Genomic DNA, 27,135 nt, shown 5'->3' on the forward strand with positions numbered 1-27,135 from the left:
GGTGGTATGCGAATTCCAACCTTACATACATGGGCAGAAGGTTCATTTTGCAAAATCCGTGCCTCCTGGAATTCGTCTTCGGTGTTGCTCATCTTAGTGCTCCTCGGGGTCACCAATGAAGGGGAAGGGGATGACGTGGTGTCACCTCCTGTGTGGGAAGGTGCGAGTGATGATGATGTGAAGGGTGAGTGCGGCGACAGGTGAAATGAGGCACAGTTATATTCACAACACAGTTTATTATCACTCACAGTCCACAACAAATAATAAGAAGGAGAGTACAACACTGAGAAGAAGAATACAAGTAGGAGAAAGAGAAATGCACAAATTCGGATAACAAAGTAACAAGTTGCGTAATCGAAAGCGTGGTATGTCGCGGGCGCTGCGGAACTCCACTGTCGTTTTGCGCGTATGCAAAACCGGTCAGTGACCCCCGCTCAGCTGTGCGTTGCAATTCGAATTTGCCAATCAGAGGTCAACAAATCGACGTGACGTCGACCACTCGTCATGCACCCGTGTTTATGTGTGAGTGTTGTAGTATGCGTGTGATGTATGTGTGTGTATGTGTGACTGTTGCGTTTGGGAATATGTAGGAGGTCACCTACAGATTCATTCGTTCAGGAGGTACGATGCTATAGGCAGACACACAGACACGTCAAACTTATAACATCATGTCGTATTAGCGTCGCAAGAAAAAAGTCTCGAAAATACTACTTATATTAATATAAAAAAGAGTCTTGACAGACAGACGGACTGACAACAAAGTGATTCTATAAGGGTTCCGTTTTCTTCCTACGGAACCCTAAAATTACAGAAATGAAATTAAAAAAAAAATCTTGGTGAATTGATTTAATATTATTGGTGAATAATTTAAATAATATCATTAGGGTACACATATGAATTTGCTTTACAGACGCCAAGTCTGGGAATTTACCTCTAATCTATTTATATCAAAATGGCTGTCAAAAGGTTAACAAGACACTAAAGGTTACTAAGATGACTTACTAAATATAATCTTACTAATATTATAAATGCAAATGTTTATATAGATGGATGTTTGTTAGAAAGAATCTCCGGGACAGCTCAGCGGCTGTTCCGGAGATATCTTAATGAAATTTGGCATACATATAGAACATAGTCTGGAAGAACACATAGGCTATTCATAATTTTTTTTCTAGTTCCACACGGACACTGATTACACTAACTTACCTATAATTATAGCATCTTCTTCTGCATTCTCTTCTTGAACAACTCCGGAGTTCTTTCTTTCACCATCATTGATGCACTCTGTATATCCACTGACATATACCATAGAGGCAAGTTTCATCTCATCATAGCTTAGACAATTCTCTAACACTAACGGTGGCTTTTGCTGTAACGTTCCTATTGTTTCCCAACCACCATGACTGTATACAAAAATTATATTATAATATAGGTCTTCCTTTTTTCCCTTCCCATCCTTTTCTTTATAAGGAAAAGATGGGAAGTGGAAGTGGACTTTCCGGAAGAGAGGATGCATGGAAAGGGAAGATATTTTCTTTCTGTGCATCCTCTCCTCCGTCGATTCAAGGTAGGCAACGCATATGCAATTGCGTATGTCTGTGGGCAGCGGTCACTTCGCCATTCCAGCGATTTCAGGTGGTCGTTCGCTCGTTTGCCACCTTTTGATCTTAAAAAAAAAGGTATTATAGCCAGCAGTGCATGCATGATGAATGGTCCACGGGATACTGTATTGCCTGGCAGTGCAGATTACAGGGTAAAATATCTCACAGAGATCACCAAGACCATGGGTTTGTTAGGATTCTTCGGAGAGTTGGGTTGACTGGACTAAATCCATGTCCTGCTCCCTCGCAAAATAAGAGCTAGTCATGGTCTTGCTGATATTAAACTAAGTTGATAAAAAGTTAAAACAAATTGATTTATTTTTAATCCTGTAAAATTATGGTCATAATGGTTTTCACAGACAATATACTACAAGTCATTTTATTAATGAAAATGTCTAGGTTGAAGCGGAATGAAATGAATGAGGGAATGGATAAATGTATTTCCAGCCTCTATAGAATGTGCGAAAACTATTATTCAAAGCATTATCTTTGTGTGTACATACGGATATATTTATTACCATCGACCAATAATAAAAAAATATATTTTTTTTAATCAAGGGACCAGCATTTTTTATTTCTTAAATTTGATCAGTACCAAAGGGTAATGTTATTTTTTTTCTGGTAATCATAAAAATCTTACGAATATTATAAATGTGAATGTTTAGATGGATAGATGAATGTTTATTTAAAGGTATCTCCAAAACGACTTAATGGATTACATTAAAGCATAGTCTGGAAGAACACATAGGCTATTAATTAAGTTTTATTTTAATTACGCACAGACGGTGTCGCAGACTACAGCTAGTATTACATAAGTCAACTCACCCTTCTTCTCCGGTGATAAGTTTGTACGTATCATGTCTGCCCATGAACGTGATAGCTCGTTTCTTCAATATTCTATCAATAAGCTCCGGCACTGTCATTTCTTTGTATAGCAATTTGTCAATACTTGTACCAAACTCTCTGAAAATTAAATTAAATATAGATTTAAAGATCTTTATTTTTCTCATAAGAAACACTTACTAATATTATATATGCTAATGTTTTGATGTATGGATGGATGTTAGAAGCTATCACTAAAAAGGCTGCATGGAACTCGCTGAAATTTGGCATAGACAACAAAGTCTGGAAGAACACATGAGAACACACATATTGCTAATAGTTATCTAGAAATATATATATATAGAGAGGATTGCTGAGAAATAGTGTGAAACCTCCATAAGCGAAGACCTCATCAGGTCCCAATAGACTAACTCCGGCAGCAAGAAACTCAGGTTAGAGAAACACTTCTATAAGCAAGAAAATATCTTCTTTGCATGTCACTTATCCACGTTTTTATGTGATCTTACCTTTTATATATAAGAAAATGCGTCATAAGAAGCAAAACTCTCTCATGTATAAGTGGGTAAGTAGAGACTATATTTCTCTTCAATTTCTCAATAGACCTCCGTACTTGTAATTTTTCTAATCTGTGTAAAAAACAATATAACACATACTAAGACTACATGGAGTGTTGAGATATAAGGTTTATGTTATTTAATTATAGCATAAAAATTGAACAATTTCTTTATAAACTTAAAGAAATCCATAACATTCAAGAACTGAAGCTCAATAAATATAAAAATTACATTGGTATGCTGATCTTTCATCAATTTTTCAAAATAATGCCTACAAAAATTCATTATTCACTATGGAAAAAAAGTAAGTAGATTTCTTCATAAAAATAAGACATTGATACTTAAAGGTTTGTCACCCCTGAACAAGTCTATTTAAACTTTGCATATAAATTACCCTTGGTGACTCGGGGTTAAGCACTTGACTTGTAATCTTGCAGGTCCTGGGTTCAAATCCTGCCATGTACCAATGTGTTTTTTGATTTCAATTTACATATGTACATATATCCAAAATTATTATGGTGAAGGAAATCATTGTGATGCAACTTTCATATATCTGTAAAGAAATTCAAAGATATGTGCAAAGTCAACTAGCACTGGGCCAGCATAGTTGACTATGGCCTAATAACCCCTAACTTAGGGTAGGTAAGCTGATGATATAAATTACCTGACTGTCTCAATAGGAAATGGTATTGGGAATGCTTTGCTCTTCTTTATAATCTCCTCAACATCATCTGATAGTTTGACCGCAGGCAGATCTGTGCATTGCCTTAATAGTTCATTTGTTTCTTTACCCATACTTGGGTAGCACCAATCCGGTTTACACCTGCGGATTGTTTGATAAAACTAATGTAATATTGTATAACAATTTAGTAAGCACACCCTATAACTTTCCTTTATGTTGATATTTAATGGATATAATAAAACATAATATAAACTCATTGAATGAATATGTTATAATTGAACCTTGATTAGAAAGAATTCAAAAGGATACTTTTTTCTCTTATCCAGGTTCAACAGTATTTAGCATTGTGTTTATGTCTTACTTTAAAAATTAGTCATTGTATTTCAGTTAGTGGTCAGAATAATGTACTGAACATGCTGAGTTATTGACACTACTTGACACAAATTATTACATGTTAACATACAAATTATAAGAATGAAAAAGATGTGATTTTTTCTGAGAGAAGGGGCAGATGAGCAGGGGAACAAAAAAGTAATGATTTCGTTTTAAAAGTTACATACTTTCAAACTGCTTTTGCAAAGCTATATTGTTGTCTTTATTATAAGAATGTTTTAATCTTGATGCAAGATTTATCTGTTTTATATGGTTTTTCCTTATTCTATTATTACACAATATTGCAAATATAAATTGACCGCTGGCAAATTTTAACTGTTAACTGGTTTATATTAATAGAAAAACTTAAAATACTGCAATTATGAATAATATATGAAAATTACAAAGCTTACCACGCAAATGTTTGAAAATGTCGTAAACTGTCCATCTTCTTTATTTGTTTCTTAAAAAATGTTAAAGAATCGGTTATTTTATCATAAATAAAATAAATATTATGAAAGATTTTTATTTTACGAAATGTACTAACAGATATTTGCCGTTTAAGTAAGTTTAGATTAAGCGACAAGCATTTATTATATAATAACATACATGTAACTCAATGAAAAGTATTTTCAAAATAATTTTTCATATGAAAATATAAAGTTTTTATATAAAAACAATTTTCGGTAAATTCAATGACGTAAATGCGAATGACAAATTGACAAACTGATTCAGAGATATAGAGCAAATTAATTATAGCGTACTCTAACGTTGTTTTGCGGTGATTTAATGTGTTTAATCAAATTATTATTAATAAATTTCACTAAGGCTATAAGAATACAACAGAATTATAATTTTCTATTTATTTGTTACATAATTTACTTTCAAACATAGACCTTAGTACGTACTCTATGTCAAACTATTCAAAAAATTTAAAAACCTACACCACATCAACTGTCACATGTCAGTGTCATTATTTGGCGGGCGTTTTCTAGTTTTTATATTTTGATCGATTTAAAAGTAAAATAAATAATGCCTGTCAACTGTATTCAATTATAAATAATTTTTTGCTAATATATTTAATGATTCAGTTTTTTTCGTTTTATGTAACAAGTAATTCATCATGGGTGATTTACAACAAGTGCGTGTGGAAGTTAATAATGCCTTTAAACTTAGTGGATTTACAATTCGAAGAGAGGCGAGTACTTTTGTTGCGGAGCAACTTATTGCTTTAACGCCGCAGGAACGACAGAAAATGATTGACAAACTTACGGCACATCTTTTACATCAATGTCTTTCACAACCTGTATTAGAAAAACAACATTTAGAAGTAGCCTACAAAGAGTGTTTATCCTTAGGCTTAGAAGAAAGTGAGACTGTTATAAATATTATTGATGCATTTAATATCCCCAAAATATCTTACGATAATGAAAGAAAGAAATTTTTAAAGGATGTTGGTGCAAAAAACAATTTGTACCCTGAACCTAAATGGAAAGCACAAATGTTATTAGATAGATATACAATAATTTGGCAAAGAACTATAAGGAATAAACTCTTTGCCAAAGAAACATTGCCTTCTATGGAAAGTGAAAATCGTTTTCAATTACGTAAAATCGAAGTATTACTTAGTTCATCAAGTAGAATCAATGATGTTATTGTACTTGGTTTTCTAACACAATTAACTGAAGGAAAGTTTTACCTAGAAGATCCTACGGGCAGTATTCTATTAGATATGAGTCAAACAAGATATCATTCCGGATTATTTACGGAGAGCAGTTTTGTACTTGCTGAAGGTTATTACGATGACAAAGTTCTACATGTCATGGGCCTTGTTTTACCTCCATCGGAAAGTAGAGCAACTTCATTGCCGTATTTCGGAAGTTTAAATACATTTGGTGGGAAATCAAAAACATTATTAAAGAATTCACAGAATCTATTGAAATTGGAACAGGAAAATGAAGATGGTATGTTTGTATTTTTATCTGATGTTTGGTTTGATAATCTTAAAGTTATATCGAAATTAAAAACTTTATTTACCGGATACAATGACTTCCCGCCGATAGCTATTGTATTTATGGGTGAATTTCTATCATGTCCCTACGGTTTTGAACATAGTATACAACTTAGAGCCGCACTAAATAATCTAGCTGATGTTTTATATCCATTTAATAAATTAAGAGAGACATGTAAATTTATATTCGTACCTGGAAGAAGTGATCCCGCTGCAGCCAATATTTTACCGAGGCCACCCATTCCTAGTTCAATAACGAAAGAAATCAGACAGAAATTAGGTGATTCAGTAATATTTACGACAAATCCGTGTAGAATACAGTACTGTACGCAAGAAATTGTTATTCTAAGACAGGATTTGGTTACAAAAATGTGTAGAAATTCAATTCACTTCCCGGAAACTGGGGATATTCCAGACCATTTAACAAAGACTTTGTTAAGTCAATGTACACTATCACCTTTGTCGTTGGCTATACAACCTCTTTATTGGAAACATGCAGATGCATTAAGTTTATATCCAATGCCAGATTTAGTAGTCGTTGCTGATCATTTTCAACCATATACAAGATCTTATCAAAACTGTCAAGTCGTTAATCCTGGATCTTTTCCGAGAACTGAATATTCATTTAAAGTGTACATACCTTTTACGAAGACTGTTGAAGATTCTCAAATACCTAAAGAAGACACATAATGACGTATTTAATAAATAAAACTGCTATGTCTAGTTATTTTTTTATTTATTCTATATTTACATCAATTTAATATTGAAAAGATAGTACCATGATTTTAGTTATGTGATTCTTACATACTATAAAAGTGTATATAATAAATAAAAGTACATAATATCAAGTTTCAACGACTTACATACTAATATAAAATGTATAAATAACAGATTTTACATCACAGAATATGTGATACAATGCCAAAACCATTATTTGAAATATTTTTAGTGTTTAAAGAAAAATGCATGTAGATTATATCAGCAATTAGTATTTAGACATAGTTTTTTTTTTCTAAAAATTATCTGTTTGTCCCTTTTATTTCATTATTATAATATATGAAAGATCAATTTTAATTTTACAATTTTTTCTAAATTACCGCTGCTTTTCCTTCTTCTATAGTGTAAATGGCTAGAAACAAAAAGCCAAAAGGCCAAGGCCAAGGTACACCCACCGCTGTAGTGCCTCTGATGATGATAAATAGGGAAAAATTCAAAGTATCCTTAAATAAAAAAAAATGTGCACTTACTAGAATCTATAATAAGCTCGAATTATAATAAATGAGAATTATTTTTGTACAAATAAAAAATAAATTCCAGCTTGATACCTTCACACGTGACTGAGAAAAAGTGTCTTGACAGACGGATGGATAACAAAGTGATCCTATAAGAGTTCCGTTTTTTTTCTTTCGAGGAACCCTAAGAATTTTGTATCATAAACGAATGGTGACCAAATCTTTGGTCCATGCGTTTTGTAGCTTGTTACAATGCATGTACCAAAATTATTTGACATAAAAAAAATTGTTAAATGAAAAATGTAACAAAATCATTAATATTGACTTCATACTTATTGGCTTTAACTTTTTCTTTTTTTTCATACTATGTTTTCTGTAGGACTCTTTTTAAATGTAAAGTTTATATACCTAGAGATTAAATTAAAAACGTATAAAGAGGATAGCAAATAAATTGTCTTACCTAAAGCCTGAATGCATAATTGCATAACAAATTACTCTTATTAAAAAAAATATCGTCGCTAATTGTAAGGTTTTTGTTTTATGAAAATCAACTCCATAAAAAATCTTATATAATACAAGTATTTCGTCAGTGGAAACCCACACTAAGATTTTTAAAGTGTCATGAATTAAAATGTTTTATATCTACAGTCAAATATTCAAAGTCAAAATCAAACTCCGGCAATATTATTATAAGTGTCAGCGATAGGGGCCAAAGCAACCAAACAGATCATAGCTACTACTATTATTAGAATAATTGGTACATAGATACTTAGCACTTGTCTTCTGAAACTGGAGAACTGGAAAGAAAAAAAATAAAATTACTGACTTAATACCCCTCAATAAAGTTAGGCCTAAGATAAATTTAATGATGGGTGATTTATGCAATTGCAAAATAAATATTTATAATACTAAAGCAAGCATTACTAAGCTGCATTAATATCTAGTCCATTAAGCAAAATAAAAACACAATACACACATTTTATAGGGCTTAAATATTATAAAAAAAATTATAGTTATGTCTCCAGTGTTATTTTGTACGTTTAAGTATTTTTAATAGCATAACAGCCACTCTGGGACAAGTGTGTAAACTTGTATGGCTAAGTGTGTGAGTGTATTGCCAAGTGTTTAAATATATTATTGTATGAGTGTATGACTAGCTGTATGAGTGTACGACTAAATGTATTAGTGTATGACTATATGTATGAGAGTATTACTAAGTGTATGAGTGTACCATTAAGTGTGTGAGTTACGACTAAATGTATGAGTGCATGACTAAGTATATGAAGGTATGTAAGTCATATATCAGCAATTAGTATTTAGACATCATTTAGATGTATGAGTGTAATACTAAGTTTGTAAGTGTATGAGTGTACGATTAATTGAGTAAAAGACTAAATGTATGCGTGTGTATGACTCACCGGTGCGTCAGTGCTGCGGTCAACATGCGCGAGCTGTCTGGGCTGACCCATCATATCCTTCATGGGGAATGAGTTGACTCGACCGTTGCTGATGCGTCCCTCCGACACGCACACAGTCAACTGATGACATAAACCAATTGCTAATCCTATCTACTGCTAATAGTCTACTAGGATTGATTCATTTTGATACTTTTACTACTATTTACAGTTGTTACATCATAACTAATACATTCGAGTAGATTTTCTGTGGGTTTCTGAGATCCAAATCTCAGGGATGAGGATATGTTTTATAAAAACTTTTTAGTTTCAGAAACCAACAGTTAATATGATAAATTTAATCGACTGTTTAGGTATTTAATGAGTCGATATGAGCATTAAATTATTTGAATCCTTTTAAATATCAACAATAGTAGATCCTAGAGTAACTCCAAGCATTTAAAGCTCCACTAAAGAGACCTCTGAGTACAGCAGTTAATGAAGGCTTATAAGATAGGTTTATTTCTAGTCTATACAGCACCATTATTCCTTTAATCAATCGCAATATTAAAATGGCTACCAAAATACCGCATTACAAATTTTTGTGTATGGCTTTGGATGAGTTGTGTATGTATGTTTGTATTACTTACCGATAGTATGATATGCATGATGACATGGAAAGCGACGAAAGCAGCGAGTATGTACACGCTCCATATCGGTAGCTCAGCTTTTTGTAGATATACCGCGAGGAATATGGTCACAACTGGAATATGGTTTTATGTATATTTACAACTTTATTCGTATTTCAATTATACAGCATTTAAAAGGTACTTTATCAGGCCAAATAAGTTTCCCGGACTTTATTTATTTTAGTTTCTAAATAAAGTGGTTTTAAATTCTGAGTGACTAGAATTTTTTTTAATAATTTATAGAGCCCCAATAGCCTAATGGTTAAGGGTACGGATTTCCGATCACGTGGTCGAGAGTTCGAGACTCGTCTTTCGACTCTTGTAAAACTCCTAATCCTAGCACAATCTTCCTCTAAATACAAGACTACAGCTTACTTGGAATGGTACAAGAAATATTTTTAAATTAAAAAATCTGATAATATAATATTAAAAAAATTATAGGTTAGCTTTTGCCCGCGACTATGTCTGCGTGGAATTAAGAAAAAACTTAATTAGCAGCCTACGAGTTCTAGATTGTTCTATATCTATGCCAAGAGCGAGATCCATGCAGCTGTTCTAGAGATTTCTTCCAAAAATCCATCCATACAAACATTTATAATATTAGTAAGAATTATAGGTAATATTTAGTATACTCACTGCCGAGTATATGGGCGGAGTTACCAAAGAACCAATGCATCCAGTTGAAAATTGGTCGTTTCTTGGTGCCAGGGTGCGGTCTGAAGTATGCACCTGTAATACATGTATAGTTCTTTTCAAATATCAGCAGTCACGTAAAACAGCACTATTGTTGATTATTTTATAGTTCAAAATTTAGTACAACAAAAACATAGCGATATGATTCTATTCTACAACAAGGTGTGACGTCATTAAAGACATGACAGTTTATTGTGTTTTCGCGGGATTTTTTTTCGTATATTATTTTGTAACATCCATAGTTTTTAAAAAGAAAGAGTTGACTGACGTAATATTGTAACGACGTCTGACGAGAACAACAGGTATGTAATCGACAATTGTGCAGTTCTATTTTCAAAATATTAAATATTTCATGCCCGCCGTTACAAGGTTATGTTATTTGATTTTGAAGTGTCAAATGTGACGTTTTAATATGGACTACATATAAAATGGTATTTTTTTAAATAAATCATTGATTACTTTATAGAATGAAACATTTTTGAAAATGTTGGTACAAAAGTCGTTACAGGATGTTACGTACCTATCGGCTGTATAAAGCATAGTATGACAGTGATTATGCCTGTGATGGCGTGAGGGTTGCCTCCCGCTGAAGACCAGCCTCCCACTTCCACCAGGATGAGGATGAAGCCCAACATCGTCAGCAGCCACGTCAACACCATCAGGATACGGTGGTACTGGTGGGTAGATTTAAAAATAACATATAGGATGTTCTAAAAGACAAGATATAGGTGTTCTAAAAGTTTAGATATAGGTTGTTCGAAAAGTTACGATACAGGTGCTGTAAAATTTATGATACAGTATGTTTTAAAAGTTAAGTCTTGTAAAGGTATTCAGAGTCGTTTAATGTTGTTTCTTAGTGTACATTTAGTATGTAATTAAATACATTAAAAAAATATTATATCTTATTAATACTTACAGCAAACCAGATGTCTTTGCCGCCTAATTGTTTTCCTACCCATGTTTGTCTGAAATACCTGTAATGAAAAGGAAAACGAATTAAAAGTAACGTTTTAAATTAAAAAAAGAAAAAAAAAATAACTACCGCCAGAAAGGGGTAGAATTTAAATAACAATTTTTTAAATATCGGACAATCCGGCTATAGAATGAAATCTACACATATTATCGTCACGTCATGGTTTACTAAGTAATTGTTATTTATATTTGTAAGGCGTATCGTCGTGAATACGATAATTTAATTGCTATTTTTATTTAGAAGGCGCGCTGTTGCAAAAACTGTAAAGTAATTGCTATTTATATTTGAAAGGGGTACCATCGCAAATACAGTACTGTACAAATAATTGCTATTTTTATTTAAAGGGCATATTGGCGTGAATACTGTAAAGTTTTTGCTATTTATATTCAAAAGGCGTATAACTTGTATTATACTACAATTAACTGACCTAGCAAGTAGTATACCAATGGAGGCACTACCCAGCCAGGCGAGCAGCATGAAGCTGCCGTGCAGCTTGATGAGCAGCTTGCTGGCGGCAGCAGGAGCACCCACTGTGGCCAGAGCGAGCGGAGTGCCTGTAGACTCGAATGCGAGGGAGTGGAAACCCACGCGGTCTGCCTCTGGAAGATATAGAAAGAGAGAGCTAGATACAAAGAAAGAGATAGAGAAGGAAAGAACATTCTAGAGATAATAGGGTTGTCAAATTTTAGTGAAAACTAAATATGGTATTTTTATAAACTTTACCGTAAAATATTTAATGTAAGAAGCCCTACATCTATAAGAGGACTAAATAAAAAATAAAAATACTAACCTTTCATACTATCACCGGAGACAACCATCAAATTATATTTATTATTCGCCAAATCGAATGTCTGTCCCATTACAGTAGAGACAGTGTCCCTTCTAAACTTGCAGTACAATTTTCCATCTATTATAGAAGATTCTAGTAATTGCACAATATCTTGAGGAGAATCCGATCTTCGTACATAAGGTTCCGCTTTAGGATAAGTCCAAGAAGTAAATAATGACACTCTGCCGTTGTCATTTCGTATACATTCCATGGCACTGTCGTCACCCATTTTATTATCTGTGCTCAATCCTGCGGCGACGTATTTAGGATTATCTGTGCCTTGTATTTCGAATGTGTAAGTGTCGCCAGCAACAAAAACAGCGACTATAGCTTTGCAGTTGCCACTTTTTATACAATTCTGAGGCACGCCGAAGCACAATTTAGTATCTTCGCAACCTTGGTATATTATATCGGGTTTCGCTGTTGTTGTTTTTCTCTGGAATACAGAAAAATTAAAAATAATAAATATTTTTTGCAGACATAATAAATATTAGATTCTTTTTCATATATAACTAGCTGTTGCCCGCGACTCCGTTTGCACGTTCTTAAAAAAACTTAATTAATAGCCTATCTGTTGTTCCATCCATATCAATGCCAAATTTTACCGAGATCTATGCAGTAGTTCTAGAGATACCTTCTAACAAAAATCCATCCATACACTCGCATTTATAATATTAGTAAGATTGGCAAACAAGGAAGCTGCCCTTGAATTCGTTGAAATGGCGAAGCAACCGCTACCCATAATCATCTGCAATTGCAGATGCGTTGCCTACCTTTAATGGACAGAAGAGAAGAAGTTACTATACGTCTCCTCTTCCATCAAATTCACTCGTTCCCTTATAATAAAAGAGTGCACATTTATCAAACTCCTCAAGTAAGTAAATAATTCTGTGATTGTTGTAAATTGAATGACTAAAAATTGTGCTTACATTAGTTTGTGTGGTGGGAGCTGGTGCTGTTGCTGGTGTTGTGGTGACGGGTGGTTGTGTGGTGGTGATCACAGTATCACGAGTCACCACTTCCACCACAGGTGATTCAACGTTCTTCCAGAACATCGCATAGTTCTGTGCTACAGTTGCCCTGTTCAAATATACGTTTGAATTATTTAACTGTTATTTAAATAGGAATGAATATTAGTATAAGTTCTTGATAAAGGAAATCTGTTATATTATTCATCACATATAAACCTGACAGTCTCGATTAGAAAAATAAAGCGTCAATAGCCTAATGGTTAAGGATACGGATTTCCGATCACGAGGTCGGGGGTTCGAATCCCGCCATTCGACTATTGTAAACCATATCCTTGCACAAGCCTATAGCTTAGTTGGAATGGTAAAAGAAATATTTGTAAATTTCCAAAAAAAATCTGCTAATATTTTACATTTAAAAAAAAATAAAAAAAAGAAAGTGATCCTATAAGGGTTCCGTTTTTTTCCTATGAGGTTCCTTACCTACCTACCCTAAAAATTAAAATTCAATACCACTCATTTAGGGTAGGCTCCGAGCCCCTCGGTTGGGACATATAGCGAGCTGATGATAATGATACCACTAAGGCTTTCTTACTAAAGTGAACTCGCGGGGCTAATGTATGGCATTGAAAGTGTTAATATAATAATTATTGAGATTAGAGTATTTAATCAAATTTAACACATTTATTACTGATTAGCTGTCGCCCGTGACTCCGTCCGCACGTAATAACAAACTTAATTAGTAGCCTATGTCTTCTTCCAGGCTATATTCTATATGTATGCCAAATTTTAAAGAGATCCATACAGCCGTTGTCGAGATAATTTGAAACAAACATCTATCCATCTAAACATTCGCATTTAAATATTAAAGATAATAGTAAGTAATAAGTAATAGAAGAGTAAGATTTTCTCACCTAAAGAATATCCCTCCTAAGTAATCATCAGGTGCCTTCCATTGAAATGTTAGCTCTGGCTTAGATTCAGGATTGGTGTGTGTTACAGAGTCGTTATAACCTCGGCAGCTTATTATCTGTGTGATTTCTGTGTTCGGAACTTTTGTGAAAGTACCCACTATCGTATCTGGATTCTAGGAAATATTAAATATTAATTTCATTTGCAATTTTTATACAACACTCGCGATTATAAATCTTGACATATGTAAAGTGTCAATGGCTCAAAGGTTAAGCAATCAGCCGGTCCTGGGTTAGAATCCTGCCATCTACCAATGTGAATTTTGGATCTACAAATTTACATTTATCAGATGTTCTAACGGTGATGGAAAACATAGTGATGCAACCTACACATAGCAGCGAAGAAATTCAAAAATGTATAAAGTCAACCCGCACTTCGCCATCTTGGTTGACTATGGCTTAGTCATAGTTAACTTAGGGTAGACTTCGAGCCTCTTAGAGGGGATGTTTAGTGAGCTGTTAATAAGTCAATAACTCTAGTCTCTTCCACATTCATATGTTTAAAAGAATTGTAGTCTCCACAGATTTTTTTTTCTTTTCTTATGTGATAGTTACCTGAACTTGTCTGGCTTGTAATATAAATCCTCCTATAGTTACAGGTGCACCTAACGCGCTGCCGATAGTTACATTGAGGACATCACCTTGCCGGACTTGAGATGAAGTATAAATCGCATAAGGGGGTACCGAAGACTGAGCCGGTATACCAGAGTGACGCGGCGTCTGGTCTACACATGCCTGGAAAAAAATGTATTAAAAACTTTTTTGTTACTTAAAAAAAAACTGTCTGACTGTACCAGTTATAATACCTGGTTCCAGTGACCTCTATAAATGGACTGGTTGTAAGATGTAGTATTTTGTGTCTATTTGATTTACATTTTGGCGCTGATGGTGATAGGAACTAAGTAAGAACTGTCATTTTCAAGCAATCACCTATCCATTTATAGAGGTCAGTTTCTGGTGCACCTTACGCAAGTACAGTCAGCTGCATAAATAAATATCCACATAACTGATCACATGCTTCCGAACATTATTACATGAAATCCAAGCCCTATAGAAGTTTCTAAAGCTTTGTGAATATTTATGGAGCTGACTGTGCAATTTGAAAATAGCGCTATTATCTTACCATAGGAGGTGCTCCCGAGCCGTACTGTTCTGAGTACTTGATAAGAAGAAACACCGTCAATATAAACGTATTCATACTTCTTTTTCTTGGTAGCATTTTAATCTGAAAAAAAGATAGAAATAAGTTAGATTATAACGCTACTAGTTATCGCCCGTGAATTCGTTTGCGCATGAAACACTTAATACCTATGTGTTCTTCCAGACTATGTTCTACATCTATGCCAAATTTCATCAGGAACCTTTATTCTAAGATTAAGAGTAAGATTTCTTAATTAAAGAACCAAGAAATCCGACTGACTGTATGCAACTACGAAAAAAATACGAATCAAAAGAGACCATAATCATCAAAATCAGTTTAAATCTTTTATACAACAGTTAGGACGGAAGTCACCAAAAACTCTCCTTCAGGGTGACTAGATTTCACAAGTCGCGGTTGCAAAAGTACAAAATACGCGTGCAGCCGGGTGAAAAGACTTGTATACGGATAAATAAGACATAAGGAAGTTGGATAAGTGAACGGTAGACATTTTAAGGTCGTTACTGACGCTTTGGAATACTAAGTCATGACTAAACTTGCACAATGTCAATTGAACTGAATTTGTCAAAACGTTTAATTGAGGAAATGGTACATAGAGACATTTTTTCCAGTATTTGAAGTCTAATCTATCCTAAGTTCCAATGTACAAGTAATCGCGGATTTCTGAGACTAAAATCCCGTTTAGAATATAGTGTTGTCTCTGTTTTGTCAAAGACAATGACAGGGATAATGATATTCGTAATTCTTTCAGGGCCTTCTGACAGTCCTAGCTTTGTTGAGATGACATAAGTCTGTCGATCACAAGGTCTTTCTTGGTTTAAAATCTGTCTCTCAGTCTAGCTTGCACACTCCACAAGGTGGGGGCAGCTTTACCAATCCGTGGTACTCACTCATGTCTTCGACTACATCTTTCCATCTCGTTTTGCGTCTACCTTTGGATCTGCGACCTAGAGGGAAAGTTGTAGTTCCAAATTACCGACCTATCCTGGCTGACTCCTCCATACATGATCATACCATCGCAGCCAACTTACAATCGAAAATATTAAATTGTCAAAACCAATTTCTTTACTGCCAGTGTTTTTAATACGTGTGAAAAGGAACGAGTATGTTAGTGTATTTATATAAGAAGTACAGTTAGCCACCGAAGCGTTACCGAGTATTTTTTATGCTTCATTATTTTGTAACATGTTGACGACTTAATTGGCGGGAAATTGTTGATTTTAAATAACGTTATCTTTTATTTATTACTTGTTTACATAAGTAAACAAAGTATCCTATAAAACAGACCTTTTAAAAGGTATAAAAATAGTGACTAATGTGCCCAAGCGCTACCTTATTCGATATAAAAAAATAATGTGTACAAACATTGAATTTGTTCATATCGAAAGAACTTTTAACTACTTCAAGAAACTAAATTATAATATTTGTTAAATACATTCAAACGATTCTGACCAACCAAAACTTTACCTTCAAAATTACCTGTAGCCTTGCGCTTTTGAAATATTAATTACGAATAAGATATGTAACACTTTTCACGGTCACTGTACTTCCGCTATTAATCATTAGTCCGGATTTAAAAGGAATGTCGTTTATTCGTTTTAATCTTTGACTATAGAGAAACGGACTAAGCAAACTGTTGTACTAAATAAATTCTGCTATTTTCCGCGATGAGTGAGATAATGTCACACGGGCACATGTCATGCTGACATATACGTCAAATTGAAACGTATACGAACGTATAGTGACTCTAAATCACATAAACGAGCACACAAGCAAGTTTAGAACTTATTATTACTTTTTATTTGACAGAGGTATATAATTCATAGGTCCTGTTCTTTGGAAGTCAAAGATTATGTCGAATTTTAATTGATTGGGTATTTGCAATTGAAATACGGTTACAACAGTTTTCTAAATAGCAGTGCGCGCCTTCATTACTCGATATAGATCCAAGGTTTATGACTTACTAACCTTTACAATATATGTACAATCAGGGAAACTGACGATTTCACATTAAACGCGACAGACGTTTGAATGTTTCTTAAACCAAGGAAGCAGCTTTTTAGTGTGTTTGTACAAAAGAAGATATGTTAGACGTACACGTCTAAATACTTTTTATTATTTGCACAACTTATTGTTACCTTACTGGTTATTTTATAAGAAAGTGCGGAGTTTGTCTCGCTGCAAGGAAAAAAAGACAATTTTTCTGTTAGTGGAACACCGCGAAATTCCCTGACTGTACAGTCAAAAATAGCTGCGATAATCTTTTATTAAAACACATCATTTTTTTTCAATTAAATTTTGCTTAATTTATCGGGTATTTGCAATTTATAATGTTTTACTTGTTTTTGATTTAATTTTTCTTTTCTTCCTCAAAGGAAATAAGACTGTTGATGTGTTTTAAAGGAGAGGAAATCCGACTCTAAAGTTGATTAGATACAGAAACTGTACGTTATCTGTTCTATACCGTATAAAGTCAACAAAGCCAACAACCAGTTTGTTTTAAGGACATAGTTAAAATTCTATTCATGTTAGTCGAAATAACCAACTGTGGACTCGACTTAATTGTTAAACCTGTCGAACGGAATGAGGTCGATACGTGGTTTGAATGATTTACGTTTACATTGTGAGGTTATATAGTAAAGAAAGAGGTTAATAATCTTGATTATATATTATATTAATAGTTTTAAAGTATAGATCGACAAGGATATCTGACCGGGTGGACTTAATTGAAACTAAATTATGACAGCTCACCAGCTGTCAACGTCAAAAGCAAGATCGTTCTAGTACTGTAACTGTACTTCTTTTTCTTTTATGCCATTTTCTATTTCCATGTTGGTTTTACATATTTTCTGACAAAACGATCTACGATAGCAGCGCCTCTCTGAAAGGCTCTGATACTTGTTTGACTGTACATTCAAATTAAAAAAAATAAAAAGTGGTGGTTATCAGACACTGAAAATATTTGCTATGATTTTCTTATATCTGATTTTTTTGTTATTTCTTATTTACCATAATAACTTCATAACCTTAGCTAAGTAGAAGTTTTAGATTTTTTAGAAGATTTCAACTGGACCACAGATTCTTTATTGATTTGACTAATGCACTGCTAGTGTGTTTTAGCTATGATAGTACTAAATTAAACTATGTCATGAGTTGCATGTGGGTGCATTGACTTCGCGGATCGATTGTAAAAGTACAGTACGTCTTACTAATATTAAAAATGCAAATGTATCGTTGAATGGATGGATTTCTGGCGTAAATAACATAAAATGCATTTATAAGGTTTTTATTACTTGTGTTAATAGCTTATGACGTAATATTTATTACCAGACCTTGATGAAGAAATCAAAAACAATCAACTTACTCTTGGCAGACGGCGTCTAATAAAATCTGAATGATTCCATCGCTTGCAAACTAAATACGATTGTATTTGTAGGAACATAGAGTTGAAATTATGTATTCGGTACACAATCTAAGAATATCAACGTGATTTAATATGCGTTCCAATGGAGGGATTTCCCCGAAGCCTAAAATTTAAATTTCCTCTAATTTTATATAAAGAAATCACGTTCAAGAACACAATGCGTAGTATATGTCAATTAAACTATTTATCTATAACAATATTATAAAGGGGAAAGATTGGATTGTTTGTTTCTTTATTTACATTGAATAGGCTGCGAAACTACTGAACAGAATCGAAAAAACAGTTCATTGTCCACAAGCTACACTATCCACGGGTGACAGGCTATATTTAGTACTAGTTTTTTTTTAATTCCGCGCGATTAACGGGAATTGATAGTAGATAATAAATCGCCGCAATATATGAGGAAAACACTACAAGGAAAATTTTGTAAAAAAATAAAGTTTTGCCAATTTTATTCATAGTTCGACGACCTATATTATTTGTATGAGGTAATATAAATAAATACTTCCATGGTAAAGATTCTTAAGAACGTAAATAAGCGCTTAATTGCTCGTTTACCAATTTTTTTCAATTCTTAACGAAATTTGATGTAATTTAAGAGTTATAGAGAGGACATTAGAAGCACTTTCCTTTCAATATTTTAAGCAATAACACTCATAGTCATAAGCTTATCTGGGCTAATACAAAGTGCTGCTCTCGAGGTAAGTTCCGTCATGAAATAGGTAAAACTGACTTGGATATACAAGATGGCATAAAAGAAAAATAAAACATGACTACAGTACGAAAAGCTTGTGACAATTTTTGACGTTCACAGAGGGGCGTTAGTGAGCTGTTATAATTTAGTTTGACTTACGCCCACCGGGTCAAATAGTTCTGAAGAACTGCTATAGGTTACAAGTGGCAAACTAAACTACCTAAATTCAACAAGGAGCAGATTTTTTTGAGCTGATGTTTGGTTTATAATCTCCTGTCTATTATTATCTGTACATCACAAATCATCAAAGACAAAATTTCCGTTTGTAGACAGCCTTTGGAAAGTTGTATTTACTTTGAAATCTGTTTTCCTTTCACTTTTACATTTAACTATGTAATAGAAAACCTACGAGTTTTTTTAGTAGATTTATATGTTTGTAAAAACATTACCAATTCTGTGCAAGAAAAATCTACAAATAATTCGAAGGTTGTGTAAATATAGGATTGAAAGGAAAATAATAAATCGTGGCACAAAAACACATTGTTATCTCTTGTTTTTAAAAACAAAATTAGTAGGTTGTCAAAATATCATACTGGCCAATTTTTAAAAGCTATTTATTCTAAAAAAAAAGCCATTTAAATCGCAATAGAACAGACACATATAACCTCTTTAAATCCAACCTATTTCGTTAGCTCTTAAGGTTTATGAGTATGGCGTGCAAAAGAAATATATTTAACACCGAAACTAAAGTAAGTCGCCCTTTATAAAACGATCTAAGATTATTTAAGGGTTGTTTTAGTTACCGTTACCATTGGCCTGACCTGAATTGGGGTACATACATTAATTACAAAATAGAAATGTTTCTTCGAAATACACGCGATGTTAAAGCATTCATTATAACAGAGGATATACTAGAAAATTCACAATAAATAATTAAGTCGATACAGGGTGTATAAAACTTGTACTCGCGACTTTTTCTTTTTGAAATGTTCCTATTAAACCTTTTCTCAGTTACGGTATTGATTGAAAAGAAAGCTGAATTTTAAATTAATCTTACTAATAAAAATGTTTACATGAACGGATGGAGGGATGTTTGTTTGAAGATATCTCCGGAAAGGCTAAACAGATTCTGAGTAAATTTCTCACACATATAACATTTTTTTTTAAATTCGCGAGGACGGAGTCGCAGGCGACAGGTAGTATTTCCTATAAACTTAAATACAGGGCGTTAAAACAGACAGGTGAGACGATATGAAAAATATTCTACGTCGTAGGAGTCGTGGTACTATATGTACTTTAGTTTCCCTTTTAGCTATATAGCGTCAGATTATTAAATCTGATTTACCATATCAGATCAGTAGATTATATTTTCAACTGTTTGTTGTTCCGTTGTCCAAACAACGTCAACATTACGCAAAGCATTCAAGCATTTGCATAAACAATTCGAGGAGAAAGTACAAGGCTACAGATTGCAATGCGTACTACTCGCACGGCTAACATTTCTTCACAACTACACGCATATTTACGTGTATGCTAGTTGTAATACTAACACTATTTCCATGACAATCCATTGCCGTAACACATGTATTTAACAGTGGTAGAGCCCGCTTTAACATCTTCGCACGAATTGTCCCGGCTCGCCCGGTGAAATACCACGACCACACAGAAGACAGGCGTCAAGTGGAAGCAATTCTGCGTTTCGTCTGATGAGTGTGCGTCCCGGAGGCCTAATTTAGTCATCTTTCCCTTCCCACCCTTTTTCTTATAAGAAGAGGATGGGAAGTGGAAATGGACTTTCCGGATGAGAGGATAGATGGAAATATTTTCTTTCTGTGCATCCTTTCCTCCGTCGATTAAAGTTAGGCAAGGTCTATGGGCAACGGTCACCTCGCTATTTCAGCGATTTCAGGTTGCCGCTCGCTCGTTTGCCACCTCATGATAAAAAAAATGTATCACTCACTCACTCACTAGCTGTTGCCTGAGACTCCGTCCGCAGAGAATTAAAAACAAAACGTATTTAACCTATGTGTTCTACATCTATGATAAATTTCTGCGAGATCCAGAGCCGATCTAGAGATACCTTATAATAAATATCCATCCATCAATCCATCCATATATTCGCATTTATAATATAAGAAAAATTTTGTAAATTTGCTATTCTATTGCTTTTAAAAAAGTTACCTCTAAATTCCATTGCGTTTAGAATATTGTCATTGTCAACCATTAAAGGTTTTTTTTTTATACATAATTACGTTGTGGGCACAATGCGACGTAATAATGGCCGCTTAGACCCGTCCACCTTGAAGTTCAAGGTTCGATCTTTGTGAATGGGTTTTTTATTGCTGGCAGTATTCTTGAGTACCGCAGAACAGTTTTATTCAACATTTATCTAGATCCCTTTAGTATGTAAAATTTACTTGTAATTAAGGGATGACGACTATATAAGTAAAAAGTAATGAGATTGAATGATGGCTACAAAGGTAGAGGAAGACCAAAAAAAGTTTGGAATGACTGTGTGAAAGAGGATATGTGTAGAAAGAGGATAGATTCAGATATGACGGCTGATAGAGATGTATGGAGGACTGTATGTACACAGTGCCGACCCTCCATAGGGATAAGGCCAGGTTGATGATGTAAAATTGCCTTGTAATTTTTAACAACAAGTTCTAGTTTCTCGTGTCAATGAAGCTCTTCGATTGTGTTCAAAGAAGAACGTCATATTCGATCTGACTGTTCTATTTAAATTATCAGTACTGTTGACAAACTCGTGAGGTCAATTTTATATTTAAAAAATCAACAACTTATGTTCTAAGAGAAAAAAGAATTTAACTTTAAATGTACATGGGGAATAAGAGACAAAATACTTATATAATGCCGATACTCTTAATAGTGGTTTTCATACAATTCAATTGTTTTAGAACAATGGATAAATTAGATGGGATTTATCACCTGAATCATACTGATTAATCCGTTTTTGTAATACTATTACGACACAATTTTATACAATGCAGATCCGTTTGAAAAAAAGAAACACCCTTTAAGTTTTATCTTTTGGAACTTTTATGAATGTGGATGTATATTTGGTTGAATTTAACTCTCGGAAACTCTCGTATTAAGTATATTCTCATCCCTTTCATTCTCATTGAAGAAAATGAGCTAACGATATGTTTCTTAAAACGGATAAGCGGTTATAAAAAGTTATGAGAGTAAAAATGATTCCAGCAGTGATAAATAGAATTAAATATTTTGTTTATAGTAACGAACAAATTGATCATGAGACGAAAATATTTGTAACGAATTTTCATACCTTTTATGAGTCATACTACCTTTAAGGCAAAACGTTATATACATTTTTTTTTCATTATTTCGCACGGGTATATTTAACTATAAAACTTCCGTACGATCTTTTGTTTAATACGATAACAATTCTCTCCCACGACTTAAATCATTCAAGATCTTCATACAGGAATGTGTTTTTATAACTTGAGAATAACTTATACCTTTGTTATTGTTAAACTTATGTAAATAATTAAAATATAACGTAGTTTTATATTTAAACATGGCAACGGACACAAATTTAGCGACGAGCGCGGCGATGGAAAAAAAATGGGTTTCTAAGATCAAAATCCCTCTTTGAAATATGTTGTTACCTCTGTTTTTTAAAGATAAAGACGGGGTTGTGTGTATGTGTTATACATAGATTTCGGTCTTAGAACAAACGGTAATTGTTTTTAGAATAACGATATCTTTTGCACAACACACTGCTACCTAATTGGTTATTTTGTAAAAAGGGGCAGAGTTTCTCTCGTTTCAAGGAATATGGCAATTTTTCTGTAAATAGAACACCGCAAAGGGCCCTGACTGTACCTACTTTCTCTAGATATCTATTTTTACAAAAAATCACTTCAACAAAGAAAATCACGAAAATCCTTGTACCTGTTTAAACTACAAAAAATTACTTTTTTAATCTGTGGAATAACACTTTTATGCTGTAGATATCAGAATTAAATGCTGTAAAACGCTATTTAAAGTAAAGAAAAACCTTTTGGTAGAAATTTAGATTGTTATTAGTATGTTTTAGATTAATTAGTTGACCGATTGTCTATTTATAAAAAAGTCACTGACCTTTTGTTGTTGTAATAATATACTGAGAAAAGAATTTCCCGCGTAATTCACATATCATAATTATAGAACGCTCTCAGCCGTGATGTATGGGGAAAACCGCGTGTTGAACGAATCGAAATGAAGGTCTCTACTAATAAAGTACAGTCATGTACAAAAGTGTTAACAATATTTTTATGTTGACAATTTAAGTGTGTAAAGAAGTAGCGTTGCGATTTCTTTTTGTTTTTAATTTTTTTTTAAGATTTCTATAAATTTGTCACCGATTAGTATAAAAAAGTTTGTCGACCCGACCATTTTACTGTTTCTTATGAGTTGTATAAAAATCAATTTTAAGACATTTTTAAGTTAAAACAGCAGCGTAGTTTAATTCATTCGCTTCAATCTTTTAAGAACAATCGTAAAGTACAATCATTAAAATTTATGTTATTTTTTATTTGTTTACATGACATTTTCGTGCAGAAGTGTACATTCAAGTACCGTAACGCACAACAATGGCGCGGTGTCATCGACACCTTGATGATATCACCAGGGAACTGAGGACTGTTTATCTCAGTTTAGTATTTACAAACCAAGGATTTTGGGCTAATTGTTCAATTAGAGGTCTTGTAATGAATTGGTCATATTAGGAACAAAAAAAACTCATTTTGTACACTGCCGTTGAAAAGTTATTGGTTACTTAATTAAAGATGCAATAAATCTTACTTCTTTTAGACAATATTAGTTAGAATCAAGTGTTACCAAGTCAAGTGTCAGATCGATTAGTGAGGGGACATGTTGACATTTTAATAAGGCTAGTGTGTCGCCGATATACCGGCAGTGTCGGTTTTTCTTCCTAACATAACTTAAAGTATTATAAATGGGAGATATTAAATGGATGTGGATATTGTATCAGAGAATAGGTACAGTCAGTCTATCTTAGGTTTCCTGAATGTATTGTTCCTAACCTATAAAATGTATCCTCAGTATATTCTTCAGTGTATCAAATTGCAATGAGATCTATTATCCGTAGAAACTTGTTAGCACAAATTATATTCACGTAATTTAATTTCTCATTCAAATTGCTGTTATATCGTTTTTCAGATAGCTATTTAGCAAGAATAAACAAGACGAATATAGAAATATACAAATCCTACAGGTCAATTTGTGTTTAAAATCCCGTATAATTACGACAACATATCGACAAGAGAGATAACAATTTGTTTTGTACAGGGATTTTTGTCTGAAAAACCAACATAATAAATGATATTGTAAAATAAAGATATTTTGTTATACCGTCAAAAAAGTAAGGAATTTACCAATTTTATCGTCATATCTAAATTTGTCTTAACAGTTTGAACGTATATAATAATTATATCGCGGAGAAGTAATAGAAATCATTAAAAATCCTATTAAACTTTTTAATTCTAAGATACATAAGAAACTATTTAACTCCGCCGCCATTGTTCCCGCCAAAAACAGTGTCAGTGACGTGTCAACTAGCGTTGGCGCGCGAAATCCTTGACAACCAAGACCTTCATGCTTTACTATCGACTTTAGGTTTTTGTCTGTCCAGTTAAATAGAAAAAAAATCAAATCGAGACTGCTAAAGTGATTCGTTTTAGTATTTTACTTTACTAGCTACTTTTATATCTTTTTATGTGAGAATAAGATGTATTAAAAATACTGCCTGAATTGAAGAATAAAATAAGGAAATGTTTTTTGTTCAAAAATTCGTTTTTCGACAACGGCTATCGTGTCGTCTAATCAATTTACCCAAATCTCAAACTACCCCTTTTTGAAAATAGAATATCATTTTAGCTTTTTATTTTATGACTTTTGGGATGGCCAATAAGTTTCTTTTTTAAATCACTGCTAAACTTGGTGATATCCCCTTCTATCGTCAATTAAAGTAGGTCGTTGATAACGAAAAAATTAATTGGTAGAACGTAAATTAATAATTGTCCACATCGTCTCAGTATCTCTTGGGCAATACCGTGATTGCACAACAAATATAAAATACTAGACTCGTTATTTCCGAGAAAACGCGTATGACCGAAATAGAAATACTGGTAAAAAATATAGTTATCCCTTTCATTTTAAAAACAACAAAGAAAACTAAAAGATTCGTTAGGTGAAAACTCGCAGGAAAATAAAATGAGATTTACATGGCGTCCTTTCAATGTGGCCAGTTTGAAAACCGTTTTACTTTAATTTATTTACAGAACAAAATTCATATAATTAACCTTTTTGCGACGGTCAATCAAAAAGTTTGTTATGAATGAATCGTAATCTACGATTTAACTATAAAGAAAACAACGAACGTAAGTTTTTTGTAAAAACAAGGTGTGCAACAATATAACGGAAGAGGAAGCCATGGAGGGCATTTATTTTTTAGCAAGATTTTCCTGTTGTCACAAACTTCGACTTATCTGTGAAATTCGCCTACATCGTTGTATTAAGAGATATTGTTGTCTCTTTTATTTTAAAAGGAATGTAAAAGGTGACAATATGTTTTTATACAAGTATTTCGACAATGAAAAACCATCTCAGTACCACAATATGATATCGATGACAAATAGAGTTATCATTTAGTTTGTTTTTAAAATTCGCAGTAACTCTGACTAACAGGTTGTCGGTAAACAATTTTCATTCTAGACAATTTTAATGTAACTTTTATTATCCTCATTTAAAAGATTTGTTTGAATTAATTTGAAGGTTTATCACTATTCAATGGCATACTTTCACAATAATTGCTTTTGCAGCAAAAATATGAACAGGTTAGTAAAAAAGGTCGATGTAACAGTTAATTTTACGTTTTAATTTTAGTTTTCAAAGTCTAGATTTTTGTAAATATTTAAATAAAGTTAATAATGATTAAATAGATTGTTACAATGACCTATAAATCTTATTGGAAATAAAAATTAAAAATGGCTTCGAGTTCACATTTATACGGCTCTGTTGTAGATTGCTATTACTTGTAGTGTACTTACCAAAAACCGGTTTAACGGGCGTAGTAGTTCTCAAATCCAATACAACGTGTGTAAGTTTCTAAACACAATTCAAAACAATTCTTAAAAACAAACTTTTCACACGACACAATTGGAATGTAAATTAAAATACCACAGAAAATAAGACAATTAAAATATCAACATAAAAGTATATTTTATACCGATTTTCTATTCACGAAAATAATTTTTTATAAACTTTTTAAATGTTAGAAAGTTTGTCAAACTCCGGAATTAATTTTTAAGCTGCCATGACACACCGTCCTCTTTGAATTATAAACCACAACTAAAGTAGCGCGAAGAAACCAAAGACAAACTAGCGTCGTGCGAAACAGCCAATCAGGCAAGCGGTGACTCAGAATTAAGTTCCCCACATACGGTACGATTTTATTTAATCTCAGATTTAATAAAAAAAGTTTTATGATTTGTTCCATAGCGGTGATTCCCAAAGTAGTACTGGTGACTCCTAAGGGTTCTCAGAAGACACGGCATAAGATAGAGGTAAATAAAGCCAAAAGTTGATTGTGTTTTGTGTCAAAAGCTGGAAATTCAACCAAAACAGTGAAATTTTGAAAAATATTTGGGAATGTCTGCTCTAGAGTTTATCAATATTCGAATTACTTTGCATTTATTTTACCACTAGGTACATTTAAAAAAAATGACTACATAGAAAGTAACGATTTTTGAATTCGTTCCGATCGTTACGTCCGTGGGGGACCTAAAACGTTAACACCGAGAGGAAGTGCTATGCAAAAGTTTCGTAGGTTGACCAAATTATATTCATTGTGGCGAATATTCCATTTTTAAACAACAACTAAAAATTTTCTTTTTTAATAAATTTTATTTTAAAAAATATACTTTTATAACCAAATTTCAGTAATAAAGATTATTGTGAATGAAACCGCGATATTTTTATTTTTTATGCAAAAGGTTTTTA

General features: G+C 33.1%; 3 protein-coding genes across 4 annotated transcripts; 1 reads left to right on the top strand and 2 right to left on the bottom strand.

Moving 5' to 3' along the window:
* Window positions 1-1,176: 1,176 nt before the first annotated feature.
* LOC106115238 (uncharacterized) lies at window positions 1,177-4,726 on the bottom strand. 2 transcript variants are annotated; one of them, XM_013308563.1, is made up of 6 exons: window positions 4,600-4,726; window positions 4,466-4,515; window positions 3,663-3,821; window positions 2,951-3,070; window positions 2,427-2,564; window positions 1,177-1,403 (listed from the first exon to the last, which is right to left on the bottom strand). In XM_013308563.1, the coding sequence occupies exons 1-6, from the start codon at window positions 4,657-4,659 to the stop codon at window positions 1,193-1,195; spliced, it is 738 nt and encodes a 245-aa protein (XP_013164017.1). In that variant the 5' UTR covers window positions 4,660-4,726; the 3' UTR covers window positions 1,177-1,192. The 2 variants fall into 2 exon arrangements, with proteins under 2 accessions (XP_013164017.1, XP_013164018.1); XM_013308564.1 differs by having other exon boundaries at window positions 4,466-4,503; window positions 4,600-4,725.
* A 356-nt stretch (window positions 4,727-5,082) lies between these two features.
* DNApol-epsilon58 (DNA polymerase epsilon subunit 2) lies at window positions 5,083-6,791 on the top strand. The gene has a single exon (XM_013308630.1). It carries the CDS (start codon window positions 5,176-5,178, stop codon window positions 6,751-6,753), a length of 1,578 nt encoding a protein of 525 aa, XP_013164084.1. The 5' UTR covers window positions 5,083-5,175; the 3' UTR covers window positions 6,754-6,791.
* LOC106115283 (putative ferric-chelate reductase 1 homolog) lies at window positions 6,783-26,463 on the bottom strand. The gene is made up of 13 exons (XM_013308629.1): window positions 26,184-26,463; window positions 14,936-15,037; window positions 14,368-14,547; window positions 13,756-13,928; window positions 12,803-12,953; window positions 11,835-12,309; window positions 11,472-11,643; window positions 10,988-11,045; window positions 10,592-10,745; window positions 10,015-10,107; window positions 9,340-9,452; window positions 8,714-8,833; window positions 6,783-8,092 (listed from the first exon to the last, which is right to left on the bottom strand). Exons 2-13 carry the CDS (start codon window positions 15,029-15,031, stop codon window positions 7,964-7,966), a joined length of 1,914 nt encoding a protein of 637 aa, XP_013164083.1. The 5' UTR covers window positions 15,032-15,037; window positions 26,184-26,463; the 3' UTR covers window positions 6,783-7,963.
* Between the last annotated feature and the right edge of the window lie 672 nt (window positions 26,464-27,135).

The sequence above is a fragment of the Papilio xuthus genome, unplaced genomic scaffold, assembly GCF_000836235.2.
Source record: "Papilio xuthus unplaced genomic scaffold, Pxut_1.1 DF827870.1, whole genome shotgun sequence".
In the NCBI taxonomy this organism is placed as follows: Eukaryota; Metazoa; Arthropoda; class Insecta; order Lepidoptera; family Papilionidae; genus Papilio; species Papilio xuthus.